Below are 23,344 nucleotides of genomic sequence, written 5' to 3' on the forward strand. Positions count from 1 at the left end.
CAGTTATTATTATATATGTGATCATTTAAGGCAGTATCCAATATTTAAAACGGATTGAAATAAGTAAATTAAGAAGTATGATCAATTTAACCCAAGTTTATTCCACACCAGGGCATTTTAAACTTATTTTGAGGATTAGTTTCACCATATTCACAAATTAATATGTATATCACTAGTAGCACGATTTCAGTCTGAAACGGTCATTTTGGTCTGATCGCATCTTGATTGACTGGATTTACCGCTAGAGAAATTCGTCAAGATATTTAAGGTCGTTCAGTCGTCGTTCAGATCGATAGCCTCATCAGGTAAATCAGTTCGTTAAGGCATGTCAAGACGGAAAAGACTGAATCGTCTAGCGGGCTGTTAAGATCCGTTACGACTGTGTCAGACCAAAACAGACTACGGATAGAAAATTACGTTAAGATGTTGTCAGACCATGTCAAGGCATGTTCAGATTTTTAAAATTTGGATAAAAAACGGGTGAAACTTTCACAGTGATTATCAGGGGTTGCTCCCCTTTTAAGAATAAAATAAAAATTAGAAAGAAGACGGTTTATGTTAACTGAAAGTGTACCATGTCCCCTTAATTAAATAGAAAAAATAATCAACTTTAATTCTTGCTTCTTCCTATTTAATTAATTAATATTTTTGATATTAAAAAAAATAAGTAGCTCAAAGTCAAACTGCTGCACAAACCGCTGCGACTTGAGTTAAAAATCAACAGATTGCCGAAGTATTATTTATTTATTGAATATTAAAGCATCTGAAACTTTATAAGTGATTGCAAATACATTTGTGCAATTACTGACTGGTGCCGTAATGAAAAATTTGTCAACTTGACTTATCAGTTATAAATTAAAGAATTACAGATGTTCTTAAAAAAATACGGGATGTCGGGATGATCATAGTGACTTGAAAACGCGTAATCATGTTTAATTAAATTTTGATGTATTTTTTTTTAATATTGGAAATGAAAAAAAAAACATTATCACTTATTTTCTTTATGTTTTCCATATAAATTTCATTTTGGGTAAATTTGAGGCAGGAAAAATCTATTAAATAACGAAAGTTGCCAATCAATCTCGCAGTGCACAAATTATTCGGAAGACTCTTGCAATACTCTACGTAGTTTAAGGTGACCCCAGAGGAGTATCGATTGAGGCACGCTATCGTTGGCGCCATTTTAGATGCTGAAGCCGAACAAACTACAACCTGTAAATTACATCGGAAATAGTAGACACCCGTAAGTAGATTTTTCTAATAGAAAACTATCTTATATTGCCACCGGCCTTAAAATATCATTTATAAATGTAAAAATGTATAGATATATTGCAATTTGCAGAGTAAGAGCCTAGAGGCTCTCAGTTTCCGCACTCCATGATCCATCATAACAAATTAAAATTGATAACTTGGCAGTGAATTCCGTGCTAATAAATGTTTGAAACATCACCACCTCAGTCTGACTTGAAAATCCCTTGTATTCACACAAAAGTATATTTCTGAACTTTCTATTTTAAAAAAAATATATGGAATGAGGGGGTGGGGATGGGGTGGGGGAAATATACCTTTTTGTGTTAACCTGTTATGGCCCTTTTCAAGGTGCTGGTAACTGTTATTTGAGATCAAGTTGTTCGTTAAATGTTATCAGCATTTTTTGTGACCTGTTTTTGCCAAAATCTAGGTGTTGTTAACCTGTTAACAGACCCCTATTGCCCCCCCCCCCCCCCCCTGATGAAATATTCACTGACAGAATTCACAAAGTAGTGTATTGAATATTTTTCTACACACTGTTATACATAGATATATAGGAAGATGTGGTGTGTTTGCCAATGAGACAACTATCCGTCCAAATAACAATTTATAAAAGTAAACCATTATACATGTGGTCCAAGGACACAGTTATCGTCCTTTGGTTTTCGTTGTCTACGAATATAGTCCCTAGTGTAAACAGTGTATAACTTGCATGTTTTATTTGATACACTTTCCCAATTTATTTCTTGATATTAAATGCATGCAATATTAAGTAGGGGGATGTAATTACATGTAAAAAAAAATTGGGTGCTGAATCTTTATGTTAAGAAGTAAATTAGTCCAGTTCTAAAAGGTCAAATTTTAGCACGTCTGAAGCTGTCAAACTGAATTTTACATCCCCTTAACACAGATTTGTCAATATTTTGAGTTAGAGCTGGTAGAAGTTTGTATAATTTTGATATTATTTGTCTCACTGGTAGTACACTACACTGTAAAATCATTTTGAGAAAGAGCAGGTGCGGATTTTTTTAATTTGAATTTATTGTCTAAAAGAAATGCACTACAAAATAACTGTGTTCTCGGGCCTAAGAAGGTCAAATTATGGCATTCAACTGGGAGCCTTGTTGACATTAAAAGAATGAAAGGAAGTATTGTCCACTGTCATTGATAATTTTTTACAATATTTGAATAAGAAACTTTCTTAAGGTGCAAGTGTAATTCAGAACATATGCGTGACAAGGCAATGAATATGAATAAATTATTTGAAAAATAACTAATCTGTACTTCTACTTAAAACTTAATGTATTTTGAAAAACATGAAAAATGTATTCTTAAAAGTACATGCATTAACACAGACTTTCAATTTTTCCTGAAGTTTCATTGGTGGAGGTTGACTTTTCACAGTTTGGTGGTCAAGGGGTCTCTAGTTCTGAAGTTTGATTATTAACTTTTTTCTACCCTTTATATTACATTATAAGAAGCATAAAAAGCAGTAGAAAGTGCTTGCCTAAATAAAAAAATCCCTTTCAGAAAGCTGTAAAATATCGTCATACATGTATATGAAAATCATTATTTTCTTTAATTTAAGAAAGGAAAAATGGGGAATTTAATAGCAGAGTCTTAAATACTTAGCTATTACTCAATTGTGTTCAATTTTAAACTATTTTATTCATCTCAGCTTTTTTGTACATGTAATATTCATTTGGTGACACTGACATGACTGATAGTTGATTTACATGTATAGATATCAGTAATAATAATTATAACAAGTTACATTTTTGTAACTAACATCTAAATCACACCCAGCTTCATATAAACCAGTACTGTCCTTATGCAAATTAAAATGTTACAGATTAGCACCATCACTCAGTTGAGAAAATATTGTTGATATATATTTGTACATGCATTGATAATTTAGTAGCAAGATTTTCTCAGATTTAAATTTTAAGTGGTTTCTATGTATTACATTGACCTATGGTTAGAGGAATGGTTAGGATCCGGCTTAGATGTTTAACCCGCCACATTCTCAATTTCTGTATGGTGTCTGTGCCATGTATCATGTGTATATTTGTTTGTTATTTTTTTGTACATAATTTAGGCCAATAATTTTGTTGTTATATGAAGGATTTCACTAATATACAACAGCAATTTATACCTGAAATTTCAACCAAGAAAAAAAGGTGTATAAATGCTCATTATTGAAGGCTGTTTACCATGTTCACCTATATTTGCTAACTGCTACAATATTTGATCTAGTGGAGACTTGTATCAATAGTATAAATCATACATATACATTTGTGTACATGTACACGTACCACGTAATTAATATATTAAAAATAGCTGGCCATTTAGTTATGGAACATGAGAGACAAACATTGTCATTGTAAGACCTTAAATTAAGATTTATTTAGAGTCTGATAAAACCGGGCTGTACTGGAGATACAAATGTACATGTAGGTGTAGAGTGGTCATTAAGGAAATGAATTGCAATGACCATAGTCAGAGCAATTTACATATTTTTGTATGTATAGTGCATGTAGTTGTTTCGTGGTAATAAGGGGAAGTTGAAAAACCATCTAGTTATTAAAATGTATAGCAACACATCCATAGCATAATTTATAAGAAAACCACTTCAGATAGCATCACATTAAAAATTGTAAAATCACATTACCATGAAGTTAAAAGGCCCTTGGGAGAACACTGTGAGTAACTATAGAAAGATGAACAAAAGTTTGCTCGTTTATGGTTGTATGCTGTTCACCTTTACATTTACCTGATTTATATTCAATGTCCTTTGGTCTGTGATGGCATTGTCATATTGTAAATCATACTAGATATCTTTTAACTATAAAATTTAAACACACTGATAAAATTTAATAGCTGGCATGGAGACAGGGCTCACATGCTTCAGAATCATAGGGATACATTGCAAGTGACTCTAGTTGAAACAGATAGGGAGAAGTGGAGATTTGAGAGAGAAGTGCTCTAGTACTATAGTATTAAGTGTCTACCGGTATGATGATAAAATTGAGAAAGGAAATGGTGAATATGTCAAAGCGACAACCACCCGACCATAGAGCAAACAACAGCCGAAGGCAACCAATGGGTCTTCAATGTAGCGAGAATTCCCGCACCCGTAGGTGTCCTTCAGCTGGCCCCTAAAATATGCATAATAGTACAGTGATAATGGACGTCATACTAAACTCCGAATTATACACAAGAAACTAAAATTTAAAATCATACAAGACTAACAAAGGCCAGAGGCTCCTGACTTGGGACAGGCGCAAAATTGCGGCGGGGTTAAACATGTTTATGAGATCTCAACCCTCCCCCTATACCTCTAGCCAATGTAGAAAAGTAAAAGAATAACAATACGCACATTAAAATTCAGTTCAAGAGAAGTCCGAGTCTGATGTCAAAAGATGTAACAAAAGAAAATAAATAAAATGACAATAATACATAAATAACAACAGACTACTAGCAGTTAACTGACATGCCAGCTCCAGACCTCAATTAAACTGATTGAAAGATTATGTCTTCATCATATGAATATCAGGTACAATCCCTCCCGTTAGGGGTTTAGTATCATACTATCATAAAATATATGAGAAGAACATAACCCGTGTCATGCCAACAACTGTTTTTTTAGAAATAAATGTGTTTAGTTCCGATGCAAAGACCCTATCAGTGAATCAATGTTAAGGCCAAAATATGCAATCTTTAATGACCTGACAACAGTATCGTAACTATATCCCCTTTTAATAAGTCTATTTAAAGGTTTTGTTAGTTTCTGAGGAGAATACTGACATTTTTGTGCTTTATAAAGAATATTTCCATAAAATTTTGGATGTGAAATACCTGAACATATAAGATGTCTGCATGTTGAGTTATATTTACGAATTGAGTTTATATATGTAAATAATGTTCTTTTTATATTGTTCAATTCAAGTTGGAGTATACAATTTAAGTCCAAATCTTTTAATTATCATAAAAATAAATTATGTTTCATTGACTTGTTAAGAATGATCCATGAAAGCAACTAAATAGAGAATGGTCAGGTGGCAAAAGGAATTGATTGGAAAGCGACTTGAACACTGATGTCGCCTGCTAGCATGAGCCATGAATTAGACATTGTATTTTATTTATTTTAGAATCTGACATACATGACATATGACTAAGATTTACTTCTAGTCAATTAGCAAAAATCTTCTGGAAATCTATTTATGCATGGCAGTCATTTAGGGAGCTACCATTTGATTTTTATGGGGGGGCTAGGAGGAAATTTGAAAAAAATAGGCAGGACAGGAGTTTTGCGTAAAGAAAAAGGCAGGATGAGACACTTTGCAAAAAAAACAGGCAGGATGACAATTTAGGTAAAAAAAAGTCAGGATAAACTATAATAAAAAAAAAGGCAGGACCGAATAGAGTGAAAAATAAAAAGGCAGGACAGAGCTATTACAACTAAAAAAAAATGCAGGACAAAATTTTTCATCCTAGCCCCCCCCCCCCCCCCCCCCCCTAAAAATCAAATGGTAGCTCCCTTAAGACAATATTGTATTTTATCAAACTATGGCCATGTTCCTAGCTTTAGTTACAGCTAAGATAAAGAGTGATGCAATTTCACCATCTCTTATAAGGTTACCATAAGAGTCTTGTATTTTCATCACAAAGAAGTGTTACATGTACTCCTTTGAATTATAGAATAAGTTAACATCAGTAAATTAAGTCTCAAATAAACTTTATTTCATCACCAAACATAAAATCAGGACCATTTTCCCCATTTCAAGCCTCTGTAAGTTTTCTTCTATTTTCACCATGTACACACATGCGCAAAGTCAACATTCTAATACACATCCTAATTGGAATTTTGTACATCAGGAGTTTGTAAACATTGACCAATAAGACAATGATTTAAAACATAATGAAATATTGGCAAGCTAAAAAGGTAAGACCAGTTCGAGTCTATGGACATTTCATGCTTTTCTGAATCCCACTGACTTCATTCTTTTTTATACGTCCGCAAAAAAAAAAAAAAAATATGGTTGTATATTGGTATCACATCGTCCGAAGACGGATTGTTTTCGAATTATAACTTTTGTATTTATATAAGTAAAAAGAAATCAAAAAATTTTAACACAATGTTTATAACCACAAAAGAGGGGTTAAATATCTATTTTTTGTATGTTAAATTAACTCACATAAACTCTTGTAATATGATAGGGGGTTAGGGGGGATATTTGTAGATCATAACATTATGTTGAATAACAACATAAAAAGAAATTTGTCTAAATATATGTAAAATTAATTCCTAACTTTTGTCTCATTTAGGTTAATACATTGTACGTGTACAAAGTGATGGTTACATTACCTTAGATGAATATGGATTTTTCTGGTTATTTTGATATATGTGGTAAGTACAATTACAAATAATTAAAAATGTTAATTCGTACAACTGTATTTTTTTATGGTCCTGGGGCTGGCCTGTTATCATTTTTATACCCCATGGAAAGAAGACACAGAGAGTATAATGTTTTTGACCCGTCCATCCGTCAGTCCTGTTTCTTGTCATAGCAACTCCTCTGAAACTACACTGTAACAGAATTTAATGAAGCTTTTTGAAGATAATAAGGACATACTATGTAGATGTGCATAAAGACAGGATTTTTTTTTATATTTTTCTTACCATTATTTAATTTCTCCTATAAAGACAATGTGTGGATGTGGGGTATGTGAGGTTGTTTAATCTTGCATGAAGAGATATTTCCTGTATCACAGTATTGATAGTGTCATTATTATATTGAAATTAAATACCATGATATATCAAATGATATCCAGTAATTACTTGTGATGAAACTACATTTGTGTAACTATTTATTGATTGTTAAAAAAAAACATTGATATATACATGTACATTTTTTTTACATGTATCCTGATAATAGTGAGTGCAGTTGTGGGAAATGTTGTATATTATTTAATGCTATCGCACAATTCAATGACAATGCAAGTATTAATTGCATCCACCCCTCAGTCAGTGTCTAGCGACTTGAGTTTACATCTATTAATTAACTAGAACAAACCCGCGAAATTGCAGGCATTCAAAGCGTGTTTGAAAGTATGTAAAGTGTCATAGGAAGGATTTTGTGGTTGTTGTTTGTTTAAGTGTTTCATATTTGTTTTTCGTTCATTTTTTGTACATAAATAAGGCCGTTAGCTTTCTCCTTTGAATTGTTTTACATTGTCATTTTAGGGCCTTTTATATCTGACTATGCCGTATCGGCTTTACTCATTGTTGATTTCTGTGTCATTTTGGTCTCTTGTGGAGAGTTGTCTCATTGTCACTCATACCACATCTTTTTTTTGGTAAAAAAATTTGATAACTGAAGAATTTCAGAACAACAAATCATAGGTGATTTGGGACAGGATTATTGTTTTTATAGCCCGGCTCATGCTTTTTTCACAAAAAAATAAGTTTTTTTTGTTTGCTATTGATTTTAATAATACATGAATAACTTTCATATGTATGTTCAAAAGTATACAGAAAACCGCTAACCGTAAGTCTAATCTGACTTAGAATTTCATCTAACGACGAATATCAGACAGCAAATACACTTCATTCGTAGTATATGTATGTTTATAGTATACAGGAAAACACATACTGGAAGTCTAATCTGACTTAAAATTATCTAACGACGAATATCAGACAGCAAATACACTTCATTCGTAGTATATGTATGTTTATAGTATACAGGAAAACACATACTGGAAGTCTAATCTGACTTAAAATTATCTAACGACGAATATCAGACAGCAAATACACTTCATTCGTAGTATATGTATGTTTATAGTATACAGAAAAACACATACTGGATGTCTAATCTGACTTAAAATTATCTAACAACGAATATCAGACAGCAAATACACTTCATTCGTAGTATATGTATGTTTATAGTATACAGAAAAACACATACTGGAAGTCTAATCTGACATATCAGGACGCCTTTTTCTCGTTTTTCTCCCCAAAAAACTAAATCTGAATAATTATATGAATGGATGACAAATGCAATTATGCACTGTACCTATAGGACACAGAGGCATGATGATTAATTTATTGTGGAAAGAAGAGAATTGACACACATCTGGTTAAATAGTATAGATATTTCTGGCATTATTTCTATTATTCAATATTGGTTGTTTTATAAACCAGATTCTCAATACCGATGCTGCACTTGGTCTCTTGTGTACTTGGTAAAACAAAGTCTACCTAACCATTAGGAACAGTATTACTACAATGTATTCTGTATGGTTTTTTGCTCATTGTTGAAACCTGTATGGTGGCCTATACCTAATAACTTCAACACCATTTCAGTCTTTGTTGAGAAGTTTCATACCAAATTTTATGTTTTATAATATTATTAACTACTGATCTTGAAATTAAAAAACCACATACAGTCCTTGTTCTGTAACATGTGTAGATATACATTTGGTTCTGTCAATTTCTGTTAAGTTTGTAGTACATATGTTCATTCGTAAGTAAGCAAAATGTGAAGTATTAATTCGTTGCTGTGAATGCCAAACCTCTATTTCTATGGCTGAGCTGGTAGATAAAAAATATTTAAAGAAAGACTTGATGATGTTATATTTGCCTTTGGCATTTCTTTTAATAAATACAATGTTGAATATACATGTATATTGATGATCATACATGAATGAAAAAATGAATATATATCAAAAAATATAAAAATATGTATATATTATATCCTAATTTATCCTTCCTCACTCATTTAATCATACATGCATGTATCGTGTTTTGTCGAATTTACAAATGATCAATACATGAAAGTTTTGGGCATTCTATTTTAGACATTTACAATGTACAAACATGAGAAATATAATGCCACAATTTTAGGTGCTGTAATCATTAGACTAGGCCTATAATTTATCTTTAATGTTCATACAATTTCATACATTTAGGTTTTGATGATATCAGTCTATTGGGTTTTAAAGTAATATTCTTTCATTTGGTTTTTTTTTTTTTAGCTAATTTAGGGATGACTTGATGATGATAAGATATGTCAATAAAAAATCGTTATGAACAAAGTACAAGGTTTATAAAAAAAACTGTTCTGGTTACACAAACAATTTGAGTTATATATTTCAATTAAAAAAATTCTTAAACATTCTCAAAGTTGCTCATACCAAGTAAACAGGGACAGTTTGATAGGTTTTCAATTTTTGATATATATATTATTTTATAATAAATAACATGTGATAACCATGATAACAGAAATATAATTTAAAAATGTTGACAATAATGGATCAGTTTTTTTTCCCAAGCTTCATCGGCTGGTATCTCATCAGTTGGAACAGTTGATTTTTCCTCAGTTGGAACAGTTGATATTTCGTCAGTTGGAACAGTTGATATTTCGTCAGTTGGAACAGTTGATATTTCATCAGTTGGAACAGTTGATTTTTCTTCAGTTGGAACAGTTGATATTTCATCAGTTGGCTTTGCAGCATCTAAGTCTTGAATGGGTGTTGCTTCATATATTATATGATCATGATGATCTGTATCATTGGACTTGTGATGAATTTCTGCTCTAATTGTTATGTTGGCTCCAGCAGTTTTGTTTGCTTCAACCGGTGTGTTGGCTTCAAGGTCTGTGTTGTTGGTATCAGAATCATCTTGCTGGTTGAATTCTGGTTCTCGGTCAGGATCGATTGTCATCAGGTCTGTGCTTGTTTGGTCATCAAGGGGACAAGTTGATTCAAGTCTGAAATTAAAAAATCCTAATTAATAAGATAAGATATTAAAGATAATTGTATTCCAATTAAAGGGCCCATTTATTACAATGATTTTTATACAATCGCAAAAATTCTAAAAATTTTGGTCATATTGATATCACGTTGGCGTTGTTATCTGCGTCGTCAGAGTACTTTAAGTTTTCGCCCTCTAACTTTAGTTTAAGTCAATAGAAATCTATGAAACTTGAACACAAGGTTAATGACCACAAAAGGAAGGTTTGGATTGATTTTGGAAGTTTTGGTCCTAACAGTTTAGGAATTAGGGGCCAAAAAGGGCCCAAATAAGCATTTCTTGGTTTTCACACCATAACTTTAGTTTAAGACATAACAATATATCTATTATTAACAGGCAAATATATTCCATGAATTAATATGTTCATGTTGAATATTTTATACCCCATTGTCCAGAAGTAATGGTCTAAAATATGATCTTATATGGATAATAGAAATTATGATGAGTCTGTGCTATCTAAGATGGCTGCTAGTTGAGGACTTGATTAACCATATAAGACCCTATGGACAATACATTAGAATGTCTTCTGTTAGAGAACCACTGTATCATGTGTATGGAATGAATGTTCCAAATGAGGTGATTGTACTCTGAAGCAATCCAGCAACCAAAATGGCTGACAATGGGGAACTTAGTTTAAAAAGCACCCTGTATGCGAAATATATACACATGTCTTCATCTAGATAACCTCTTAATTATGGAATGAAACCAAACATTACATTTATAAATGTTCCTTATGGGATGCTGATCATTATTTGCAACTTAGTTGTCGATTTACTGTTCAAGATGGCCACCAGGATATTAAGGCCAAATAAAGAAGTATGTGTGGTTCCAGTTAGATCTGAAAAAAGTTAGGGTAGGTAGGTAGGGATTTTTTTTTATTTTATGGGTTTTTTTTTACATTGAGTCTATGGGAGCAACATTCTGACTTTAACAGTGCTTACTGAAAAATGACAATAAAATCTTTAGGGTAGGCTATTTTTAAGCCTCTAGTTTGTAATAGGGGATAATGAACCTTCAATAATGTTAAAAAGTGCCACTTATAGTGTTGAGCTTTTTTTATGATGCATTTTATTTTAGTCCGTCATTGATTTTGATTTAAGGATGCCCTACCTTTTTGTCTTATTAAGCATCTGACGCACTGTTTGTCCCTGTGTTTCAGCTCTTTGCCTGTAATTAAAAAAGTAAAATATAAAACAAATCGCAATCGAAACAGATTAAGACAAATTTATCATAAATCAAATTAATATAATTAGGACCAATCATGGTCTTTTGATTTGAGGTATTAGTTTATAACCATGATAACCTTGAAATATATCTCAAGGTGACCTTTTGACAATTGAAATGACACTTTAAACTTATTTTCTTCCTTCATACATTGTCATATTTGAATACATGTTTTTGGTGATAAGACCTTCCAGAACAATTTTTAAACGCCCGTCAAAATTTTGAGGAGATGTACATGTATTTTGTAATAAAAATGTCAGGTGTCAGTCAAGAACGACTTATCCAAATTTCATGAAACTTATTATAGTTGTTTATTATGAGGGTCAAATGATCTGTATACTTTTTGGTGAAAACAAGATTAAAACTTTTTTTGAGTTACGGCACTTTGTTACTAAAACAGGTGTGTGTTTTTCACATGTCATACTGTAGATCTAAAACGATTTAGATTATTGCTTAAAACTTTACACACTTCTAAGTTATAATTTAATCTTAAGATCGATATACTTTTTTGTGATGATTCAAAATTTTATTTTTCAGTTATTTAGTATTTTGTAAAAAAGGGGAAGTTTTTTTTACATGTCATGCCATATCTCAAAAATAAAAATTAGGATTAGTGCATAAAACTTTACACACTTCTTTGTTATATTAATCTAAGGATCTGTATATTTTTGGTTTTGATTCAAAATTCAATTTGAGAATGTGCTATTATCTTGTAAACCGTCTAGATCCCCACCCCTAAACCATATATATTCTTGTATCAGGGTTTGCAAAAACCCTGGTTTTATGAGTATTGCCCAGCCCAGTGGGAAATACTGGGAAAACCCGGGTTTTACTGGGTTTTAGTGGGTAATAATGGGCAATACTGGGTAATATAAAATACTTGTCTGAATTTTAAAGAAGATTCAGTGATACACAAATTTAATATATTTAATAAGATATTTATACCCTATTTTGTTTGTCTAGCATTTGTCTAGATTGTCAAACTGTAAATATAAAGCAAAACAATTTTTTCTTTCAAATAGATATAACTCCTAATTTAAGAATTAACAATTACTTTGTAAGAAAAATTACAATTAAATAATGTCACTAATTAATTAGTAATTATTCAGATTAGAACACAGATTTGTTTATGTAACAATAATCAGCCCTTAAAATTCTATAAGTTTTATTGGCATGACCCCTTAGGGTGTTTATTTAGCAATATGAATGTATAACAAATAAAATTAACAAGTCACTTTAACACTGCAATAAAATGCATGTTTCAAAGTTTGGATTATTAAAATAATGTTTGGTAATTAAAAAGGTATCTTTAAATGTACAAATCTTCTGTTCTGCCTACATATAGAATTAATAGAGAAGAGAATGAAATTGAGAATGATATATTTCTAGAAATGACTGTCAATGGTTATCTGTATAAAAAGTATATATTTAGCTGTTATACTATGAAACTGTACCAAGTCTTTACTTTTTAGTGTTAAAATAAGCTTAGAAAATCATATTGCCCAGTATTGCCCACTATTACCTATTTCTGGGAGTATTGCCCAGCCACGGGAAAACCCGGGTTTTCCCACCGGGGAATTCCCGGGCGGGTAATACTTTGCCAACCCTGTCTTGTATGGGACAATAAAACAAATTAAATGATAAAAAAGGGAAGTCCTTGGGGGTCACCTCACCCTATTCAATTTAATAATGTGCTTTTATCTTGTAATCAGACGAGATCCCCACCCCTAACCAAGAAATATTGGGTAATAAAACAAATGAAATGAAATAAAAGGGAAGCCCCTTGGGGTCATACCCATCCCCTCTTGGTTAAAAAGTTGTAAACAGTCCCCACCCTTAAACCATATATATTCTTGCATGGAACAATAAAACACATCAAATGATGAGAGTCCATTGACTGTCATTAAACCAAAACTATTCATGAAAAAAATAAAATTACGTACTTGAGGTTACCATAGTATTGTCTGTTGACTTTTGACCTTCTAATAGCACGGTTTAACTTTTTGTTGGTTTTTGGTGATGAGCGTATCTCTGGAAACATCTCTCTAACAATTCCAATAGTCTTGTGTCTATTGTCGGACACTTCATCTAGGGTTCTTATGGCTCTCTGCAAGTGTAAAATGATTTTAATTTAATTTAAACTAAAAACAAATTGGAGAAAAAATGAATGACTACTAAACAAATGGCGGTTTTTTTTTATACCCCAGGAATAGTGCAGTAGGATTACTTTTTTCAGAGATATGATTTTTGGACTAAAAATAGTCACTTAAATGATAAATTTTCAACACTTTTGGTCTTCTTTCTTGAGGATGTTGATTTGATATAATTTGTCAAAAAGTATACACTGTGACAAGTTATAAATCAAGTTCGGATTTTGTTCCAATAAAATTAATTTGTAACAGGTACCAGGGATCTCCATGGATGAAAATTGAACCATGGAGGAACTTTCATCATCATAAACTGTATCATACGCCGTACAGTGTAGCACGATGTAATGTATTTCATCCCTCCACATAAGTATGGGTGAACATGCTAATTTATTTTATTTGAATTATATTTATTTGAATTTTCATTATAAATACTATATAGAAGTATATATTTTCAATGATTGCCGTTTTTATTAACCCTTCAAAGGCCAAGCCCTCATGCCCCTACCTTTCCCTAAGTCGAGAATAACCAATAGCTGTCACGAAGGTCCCAATGCATTTTTCTTGCTATTTTTTGGTAATTGTTATGGGGGTTAAAAATTATGTGGAGCTTATTTTTCACGGACACTGTCAAATTCAGTAGTCATGAACCCATTACCAGTATGGCTGGTTTGCAGTAGTGCGGATGTATCAATTTGATTATAAAATACGAAATGTTTGCACCTGTCCTAAGTCAGGAATCTGATGTACAGTAGTTGTCGTTTGTTTATGTAATATATACGTGTTTCTCGTTTCTCGTTTTGTTTATATAGATTAGACCGTTGGTTTTCCTGTTTGAATGGTTTTACACTAGTAATTTTGGGGCCCTTTATAGCTTGTTGTTCGGTGTGAGCCAAGGCTCCGTGTTGAAGGCCGTACTTTAATCTATAATGGTTTACTTTTTAAATTGTCATTTGGATGGAGAGTTGTCTCATTGGCACTCACACCACATCTTCCTATATCTATATATTATTGTTACAATACAGCAGTACTCAAGTTATTTCTGATGAAATAACAATTACTGTTCTACGCCTTATTTTGTACTTCTTAAAAAAGGGGGATGCTGATTGCGCAAGTCAAAATAAAAGCATGTGTTCATCTTGTTAAAACTTTGTAACTGGATTATCAATTTATTTATTTGATCTCTGAATTTTCATAAGCATTTGCGGAAACTTAGTTAGATAATTCGACAAATAAATCGTTTATCTTCAGATAATATTCTCCTGTCTGTTTTGTTGATCTATCTGTACAAGCTCAGGTACAAGTGATTAGCGATCTTAATCTGGTTATCCCTAATGGATTATACTATAAAAACAGCCTGAGGGTTATGCAATAACATGCATTTGATTAAAATTGCTAATAAAATGGTGTCAGGCTATTAAAACTTTCCAGTTTTGAACCATGGCAGAAGACAATTGAACGATGGCACAAGTCATTTGACGATTGCGCAAGACATTTGAACGTTGGCGGGGCGCTATCATTAAACAGGCCATGGAGATCCCTGAGGTACATGTAGTGATTTGCAATACTCACAGAAATCAGAATGCTAAATGTTTATATATTAATTTTTCGTTATAATGATCTGAGTTAATATCAATCACACAATTCCAAATTCACTAAAATCTGTCTTTTCTTTCAGAACTTGGGAAAAGTAAAAGGACTCAAAGAAGACAACAACAGAATTATTTTAAAACCATCAGTAATTCAATCAAGGAATCTTCATATCTGAAGCCAAACTTTTTACCGATAGAGAATAATGATGATTCACTTGGCGAAAAACTTCAAGAACCACTATATCCAGGTTGTCGTACAACACTACTTGACTCCTTGTTTAGACACTTCATAAATTTCAGCGCTAACAATGGAATGTCTAAAACAGCACTGAGCATGTGCCTAAAAAATGAGAAGACAGTATTACCAACTCCCAACTGCCTCCCTGAATCTTATAAGGAAGCATATCAAATGATAAAACCGATGATTATAGAAACAAAAAGATATGATGCATGTGTCAATGACTGCTTACTTTTCTGCAAAACAAGTGACAATGACCACTCATTAGACAGAGAATGTACAAAATGTGGAGAGCCAAGATACAAAGCAGAGTCCTTAAGTGCACGAAAAACTTTTACGTATATGCCTATTGGACCAAGACTTTCAAGGATTTTTGGAAGTGACAATATATGTAAGATTCTTTATTCCAGACAAGATCTTTGCAATGGAAAGTTAACTGACATAACTGATGGAAAGATATATAAATCTTGGTATGAAGATGGAGGAGTCTTTCAGGACATGGAGGAAAGCTGTACAGTTCCATTGGCACTTTTTTGTGATGGGCTTAATCCTCACAAAAGTATGGCAACTCAGAAGTCGATGTGGCCATTAATCCTCACCTGGCTCAATTTGCCTGTAAATGTCCGAAATATTTTAGGACCAATGATGTTGGTTGGCATTGTTCCAGGTACAAAGACAGAAGAGCCAAAAAACCTCGATCCATATTTGGACCTTTTAGTAGATGAATTGCTAGAACTGACAGAGTGCACAATGTTTAATGCCTACAGAGGAGCCCCTACATCAGTCCGAATAGCACTCCTGCATTACATGTGTGACATTCCCGCATTCAGCAAGATTTTACATGTTTCAAGCCAGGCTGCACTCCGTGGATGTCCTTATTGTAAGGAAGAAGGATTCTATTGTAAGTCTTTACACAAAGTGGTTCATATCAACAATAGAGCTTTTTTACCAGAAAATCATCCATTGAGAAAAGAAAAGAATGGTTTTGCTATCAAAGGTGAGGACAGAGCAAGTAAACCAGAGTCTTATACAAAAGAAGAAGAATTAGAAATCAGAAACAGCTATGATCAACTTCCAAATCAAAACAGAAAATCTCTTTTACAGAAAAAAACAGGACTGAAAGGAAAATATAGCTTCATGAGACTGCCTTACCATAATCGTCAAGAACAAATGCAACCTGACGGTATGCACACCATTGCAGATGTAATTGGCAATCTCTTTGGCCTCATAACAGGAAAAGATGATGGGAAAAAGGTACGGAGTGGAGAAGAAGAGTTTCAACGATTTAAGGATTCATGGAACAGCAGAACCATCATCAATGACGAGGAAACAGTTGTAGGAAGCAACAAAAGAAAATCAAATACAGAAGACGGGAGAAAAGCTAAAAAAGCAAGAGTAGAATCAATGACAGCAGAAAATGAACTACCCCCAGCTCCATGGAGACTTGATAGATCAAGTGTTAAAATTGCTGATCAAAGAGCCATGTCATTGGTGTATCCAACAGGATATGACTACCACCCAGACCAGCATTTTTCAAAGCCATGGACACTGAGGACTATGCATGGAAAACATCAGGTATACATTTTGACTTTTGATTTTGTTGTTCTTGTTAGGAGAATGATAACATGTATATGATGTGGGTCTTTGACTGGCACACATGTTGTTTATGCCCCAATTATGAACAGTGTGTTTTTCATTCTGTTCCTCCTTTTGTTTGTCCTGCTTCAGGTTTCATTGACCTATAGTTGTTAATTTCTGTGTCATTTGGCATGTTTGGTCTCTTGTTGAGAGTTGTTTCACTGCATCGGCAATCATACCACATCTTCTAAGTTACAGGTCAAGTTTAATATTGGTTTAGTCTAGTGATTTTGTATAGAGCTATGATCCTTGATGTATTATGTTTACACCTTGACAAGTTATAGATTAAGTTAAAATTTTGTTCAAATACAATGTACAATGAACAGGTAGGGGGCTATGTCTAACAGAATGTTTGTTTGTAATGGTCTTCATTGCAAATTTAAAAAAATGAGACAATTATAATTTGTTGTTGGATGTTCAATTTTAATGCTGTAATACTGTAGTACGATTTGTGAATTTTCTTGTCAATTTGATAATTACAGTACATTCTTCCAATTTTATATAAAAAAAGTTTTTTCTGTACCCACATGTACAATGTATTCATGCATGCACAACACAAAACAATAGATTCACTGAAGTATTTGACCATTTATTTGACATTTTCAGTTTGTAACCAGTGGAGCTGCACTTTGGTGTCTACGAGGACTATTGCCCAGTAAACAAGAGACAACATTAGGGAAGCTTTTTAATGTGATTGAGTTGCTGACCAGTGAATCTTATCATGAAAACGAATTGGAATTCATTATTGAATCTACAAGTGAAGCTGTTTCATTGGTGGAAAGAGATTTCCCTATTGCATTACAGGTATGAGACAAACTTAATTAGTATGTGCATTTCGTTTTATCAGTACACAAAAAGATAATTGTCAAAATTGCTTATGTTAGCTTACAGTGAGGGGGTACTACTTGTACATGTTATTTTTAATGACTTGGGGAAGTAATATTAATATTCTTATATAAGTAAATTTGTAGGATACTTATACAGGTGAATTTTATTTACTTGTACTCCTGTAGGTAAAACAATATTGGCTGAGTTATGTCCCTTAGACATTCAGATTTTTTTACTTGTAGAAGTAAAAAAAATCATCCTAGCTTCTTTTATTGAATTCTAATGATTTCTTTGCTCTAATAGAATTTTGCAGATGTCTTTACTGATCATTTAAGTGTAATTTCATGGAAAATCCAATACATGATTAAGATCTTTGCACAATCAGTTTATTTGTTGAATTAATGAGACGAAACATTGGACTCTAATACAAAAATTGAGAAAACTTGGGGAAGAATTATTAAAGGCATGAATTTACTTTTTAAAACTTAAACACTTTTGTGGGATTGTAAGAAAAAAGTTACTTCTACAAGTATTTTTTTGAGAAAATTGTATTTGCAGTGTTTTGTGGTTTACTGAAGTGTATGTCATATTAATTTTAACCATTACTGATACATTGTTATTTATTTATGTTATAGACTATTACAACACATCTACTTCATCATATACCAGAAGGATTTGCAAATTTTGGTCCTCTTTATGGGAGGTGGCTGTTTCCATTTGAAAGAGTAAACAGTTGGATAACCCGTCAAGCTTTAAATAAAAATAAGATTGAAGCCACAATCATGGAGACTTATGCTGTAAGTATATGCCATATAAGGCAACTTTATCATATATATATATATAGTTATATTTCAGTCTCAACACCAGATCTTTACTCAAGTCCACCATGAAAAATTTTGTCACAAGATTTTCATGTCAATTTCTGTTTTAATGATGTCTACTTAAGAAGCTATTTAAAATACTATTATAAATTACAACGTATATGAATCAAGGAATTAATAGAAAACATGAAACATGTAGGGTCTTTGTGGTTGCTTTCAAGATATTAATTGTTTAGCAATTTGGTGGGAAGTGAATACCTCTAGATTTTTATGCATTTAACAATGGATGAATAGCATCAGTTTTCCTTCAGAAACTTTAAAATTAAAGGATTTTTATTTAAATAAGGCATCTTAATCAATATATGTTTTAATAAGATATAAAAGGAAAAGAAAGGGTTTTGGTAACAGAATGTGTCAATCGCACTCACTACATCAGAAAAACCAGAGGATTCAGAATAACAGGCAAACATTCAAAAGCAAGGAACATTCTTAGACTTGATTTTATTTCATGGTTAATATTATTAACATGATTAAAGAATTGTGTTTTGATTACAAAATAGTCAGCAAGTTTGGTTTTTACTGTTTTCACTTTGGTTTATAATAAAGCAGGATCTGGAAAGCAATTATATAAATTCATAATCTTATTTTATATTTTATATCTCAAATCCAGTGTTTCTGTTCAGTTCTTGCATGTAAATCGCAAAATGGAATATCCATTTTTTAAATTGTTTCTCATGGTCATTTCTTTATTTTTTAGATTTACGATTGGTGTGTCTACATGATAATGTCTGGAAAGGTCAAACAAGATGGTATTGACATTGGCAAACTAGAGAGACTGCTTTTAGAAGATGAAAAAGATGACAGTTGTAGTACAAATGAGAAAACGTTCTCTATTGATGATAACATTTTGAGAGAAATGTCCAATGTTTATGACTTTTGTTTGGTAGCAAGAATGAGTAAGGAAGGCAAAGAACTTGCTTCATGCACAAGGTCCTATGGAAACACTACATATGGAAACACTGGCAGGAAAATTAATTTTTCACCTTTTTCCAATAACAGATCTTCAAATTCATATGTGTATACTGTAGATGAAAATTCAACAGATTCTTTAGTTGACAGTATAATATTTGGTTCAATTTGTAAGATTTTTGAGCACGTTTGGAAAGGACAAACATACACCTGGGTTTTGCTTGATATATTTGATGATGTAAGATATGAAGATGGATTCTGGAGTGTGTTAGAGCATAAAACCTCACAGAAACCTGTTATGTTGAAAGATGTCAGTGCTCCACAGATTGTTGGGAGAGAAAATGATAGACTTCATTATGTCCGTACATGTATCTAACTTGTAATTGATCAGTTTTCTTATTTGACAAAGTATATGTATATAGACAATGTTTTAAATTTCTCCAAAACTGCTGTTTAAATTTAACTTTTTTGATACCAATGTGTATGAATGTTAAATAAAAGCTCCTTTTCTTATAAGATACCATAAGAATATTTATTTCAGACTGCAAAGTCAATATTTTTACATGAAACAGAATATTCTGTTCATATTTACACATATATAACTGTCTGAATACTGTATATTCAGAAATTATTGCGTGCATTTATTACTGATATTTTATCATTTAAGAATAAAATGCTATATTCAGAAATTTCCTATTGATTTAAAGAAAAATTTCAAAATGGGAGTTTTAATTATTGGAATGACTTTTAGCAAAAATAAAATAATTTCATAATATACAGTCCTGACAGTATTCATGATATGTTTATATATGAGTAGTTCTTTATTTATTATATATTGGAATGTAAGGTTAATTAAATAATTAAATCTTAAACTATTAAAGCTATTTAGAAAGATAGGGTTTTCGAGTATTTATCTTCAAAATAATTTAGACCATGTGTATTCTTTCTTACATGTACAAATGATACATGCTTGGTCAGAGAGTTTGACTGTTTCTATACAGATTTTGTGTACATAGATTTTTTTTTTAATTCTTTGTATTAAAGAATTTTAACTATTTGTCAGTACAAACTGTACATACAATATAATATACCTAAATAAATCTATTTTATCTTGAGAGTCACACATCCTTTGAACCTGTACATAATTATAAATAAATTCAAGTGATCTCTTAAGATTGAAATTAATGCCAAGCCAAACAAATTTAAAGGATATATATTAAAGTATAAAAGTTGGCTTATCAGGCTGACTTGTACTTACTTGTATTTTAAGTGAATACTGTTGTAACAGTGTGTATTAAAAAACGTTTTCAAACTCTAGCTCATGTATTTTATACTTATCAACAAAATCACACACTTATAATTTTATATAAAGTTAGTTTTTTTCTGAATTGAAATAAAGATGATAAAAATTTATAGATAGGTTACTAGTTCACATTTTTGACACAATAAATTTTGAAGTTTAACTTATTTGTAAGGGAGAACATGTTTTTTGTTATTGAAAGTTTATAAAAGTGTATCATATGATCATTGATAATTATTATTTCTTAATTTGCAAGGGTAGTTTTACATGTGATAGCTTATATATTTGATCTTGCTGTATTGACTGACTTTCAGATGTGTAATTTGTTACATTGTGTTCATATAGTATGAATAAAAATATTCTTGTACACAAATATGTCCTTCTTCCATATAGCTGAAACGTTTTTAAACAAGTAAGAAGTTATATTGGCATCAGTTACAGGTCAATAATGTTTTCAGTCACTCTTAAGCATACCTGCACACTTATTGAGCGTTAAATTGTTTGTTTTTTTCAAAACCACATGAATAAATATACTCTGGACATGTATAAAAATGACAGAACAAGCCTAACATATGTTTTTATATGAAAGAAAACAGTTAAGGTGGTACCTAACCCAACAGGGAGATAACTCTGTAAAATTTGAGTTATGTTGGGTTGTTAAGGGAAAAATTAGTGTTTGTCAAACTGCTATATATATATAACCAGTGTATTTTTTCTGAAAAAACGGTTGCTTCAAATTCTTTGTATTTTTATACAACCGCAAAAATTGAAAAAAAATTTGTCAATTATTGGTATCACGTTGGCTTCGTCGTCGTCTGAAGACATTTGGTTTTCGCACTATAACTTTAGTATAAGTAAATAAGTATCTTTGAAATCTGAACACAAGGTTTATGACCACAAAAGGAAGGTTGGGATTGATTTTGGAAGTTTTGGTACCAACAGTTAAGAAATTAGGGTCCAAAAGGGCCTAATTAAGCATTATTCTTGGTTTTCGCACAATAACTTTAGTATAAGTAAATAGAAATCAATGAAATTTAAACACAAGGAGGACTTTCAAATAACCATCTTCAACAAGTTAACTCATACAAATAAGGCAACATCTTTAATTTTTTCACAAGATTCATTACCATGATGCATCATGAATATGCATGAAAACATTTCCACTATGTAAAGCAAACAACTAATAAGTCAATACGAGATTCACAATCAAATATGGAACAAATACACATATTTAATATGCACGCAATTAAAAACAAATATCACATGGTAAAACAGGATGTAAAACAATGAATGAGAGTTGTCTCATTGGCATGCATTCCACATTCCTCTAAATACCAGTAATTTCAGATATTTCCTATTAATGTGGTACCTAACATTACAGGGAGATAGCTCTGTAAAATCAGCTAAACGTTTTAATTACGTTGTGTTGTTAAGGGGAAATTCAGCTTCTGAATGATCAAAATTACTGTCTGTCAAACTGCTATATAACCAGTGTAATTTTTCTGATAAAATGATTGGTTCAATTTTATTTATATTTTTGTCAAAAGGTCAAAGTAAATACTTCAAAACTTTGTGAAAATTAAACGAGCCAAATTAATTTTAGTGAAAGTGGTGTGTACCACCTTAAACTTATATACATTTATATTTTATGTGGTGTACTCACATGAAGCAATGAATGGGCAACATTGCCCCTGGTGAAGTAACTGTCGGAACTGTATCCGTAGCTTATGCCTGGATCTGTTTGTGTTGAGATTGTTGCTGTGGCGACTGGTTTCCAACAGCTGCATGGCTCATTGTGGGCGATGAGTTTGGCACAACATAAACATCCAATAGTACATATAGCGCGATTATAATGAGCAGGTTGAGAACCGGGTTGGCTGAAGCTAGTATCCATGATTTATGAAATAATCACGGTTAAAAATGATTGTTTATATATGAGGGGGGCTTACATCAGGGAGGCCATACCTCTGTCTGAGTGTACGGCAAGGGGTGCAGGGTATTGTCATAAATTCTCTGGAACTATGGTACACTTACCTGTCAGTAGATGTCAACCCTAATTAATATACTTTGTGTTGTTGTAACAATTACCTTGTGTTTGTGTACACATATTAATCGGACATTCTAAAAAAGAATACTTTTAATAAACTACATTTCATAGTAACAAAGAAAATATATATTTACAATTATTAATACCATGCACATTGGTTGAAAAAAACTTGATTTAACTTGCATGTAGCTTGCAGGACCGATTTACCTGTAACATTTGTAGGAACTTAGATTATTTTTTGTATATAAGATGACCGATAGTGCTGTCTCAATTCAGAGTTTTAACTTTAAAAAACATGATTAAGTGTGTAATAATATAGTACAGAATAGTATAGAATGTCTATCTATAGCTACATCCAACGCTTTACATGTCATGATATAATGATATTCGTCACCGATATCTATTGAGCCGCAGAAATGACAAAGTCTGTCTTGAAAGGGGTTGGTTATAATAACTTGAGGAAATTATACTGTT

At 31.9% G+C, this 23,344-nt stretch overlaps 2 protein-coding genes across 2 annotated transcripts; one reads left to right on the top strand and one right to left on the bottom strand.

Moving 5' to 3' along the window:
* The first annotated feature begins 876 nt into the window (after positions 1 to 876).
* Positions 877 to 21,196, top strand: LOC143083653 (uncharacterized). Its single transcript, XM_076259936.1, has 6 exons — positions 877 to 1,243; positions 6,580 to 6,661; positions 15,116 to 16,842; positions 17,512 to 17,709; positions 18,369 to 18,530; positions 19,312 to 21,196. The coding sequence occupies exons 2-6, from the start codon at positions 6,625 to 6,627 to the stop codon at positions 19,897 to 19,899; spliced, it is 2,712 nt and encodes a 903-aa protein (XP_076116051.1). The 5' UTR covers positions 877 to 1,243; positions 6,580 to 6,624; the 3' UTR covers positions 19,900 to 21,196.
* LOC143083655 (uncharacterized) lies at positions 9,104 to 13,370 on the bottom strand. The gene is made up of 3 exons (XM_076259937.1): positions 13,234 to 13,370; positions 11,177 to 11,233; positions 9,104 to 10,022 (listed from the first exon to the last, which is right to left on the bottom strand). The coding sequence occupies exons 1-3, from the start codon at positions 13,329 to 13,331 to the stop codon at positions 9,545 to 9,547; spliced, it is 633 nt and encodes a 210-aa protein (XP_076116052.1). The 5' UTR covers positions 13,332 to 13,370; the 3' UTR covers positions 9,104 to 9,544.
* Positions 21,197 to 23,344: the final 2,148 nt, after the last annotated feature.

This window comes from Mytilus galloprovincialis, chromosome 7, assembly GCF_965363235.1.
Source record: "Mytilus galloprovincialis chromosome 7, xbMytGall1.hap1.1, whole genome shotgun sequence".
Taxonomy (NCBI): Eukaryota; Metazoa; Mollusca; class Bivalvia; order Mytilida; family Mytilidae; genus Mytilus; species Mytilus galloprovincialis.

Excerpts from the sequence above, each read along its gene's own strand:
- LOC143083653 (XM_076259936.1), top strand. The coding sequence starts at position 6,625 with ATGAATATGGATTTTTCTGGTTATTTTGATATATGTG. Across the intron at positions 6,662-15,115 it reads TGGTTATTTTGATATATGTG|AACTTGGGAAAAGTAAAAGG; the intron begins GTAAGTACAATT and ends CTTTTCTTTCAG. Across the intron at positions 17,710-18,368 it reads ATTTCCCTATTGCATTACAG|ACTATTACAACACATCTACT; the intron begins GTATGAGACAAA and ends TTTATGTTATAG.
- LOC143083655 (XM_076259937.1), bottom strand. The coding sequence starts at position 13,331 with ATGTTTCCAGAGATACGCTCATCACCAAAAACCAACAAAAAGTTAAAC. Across the intron at positions 11,234-13,233 it reads CAATACTATGGTAACCTCAA|GCAAAGAGCTGAAACACAGG; the intron begins GTACGTAATTTT and ends TTTTAATTACAG. Across the intron at positions 10,023-11,176 it reads ATGCTTAATAAGACAAAAAG|ACTTGAATCAACTTGTCCCC; the intron begins GTAGGGCATCCT and ends TTTTAATTTCAG.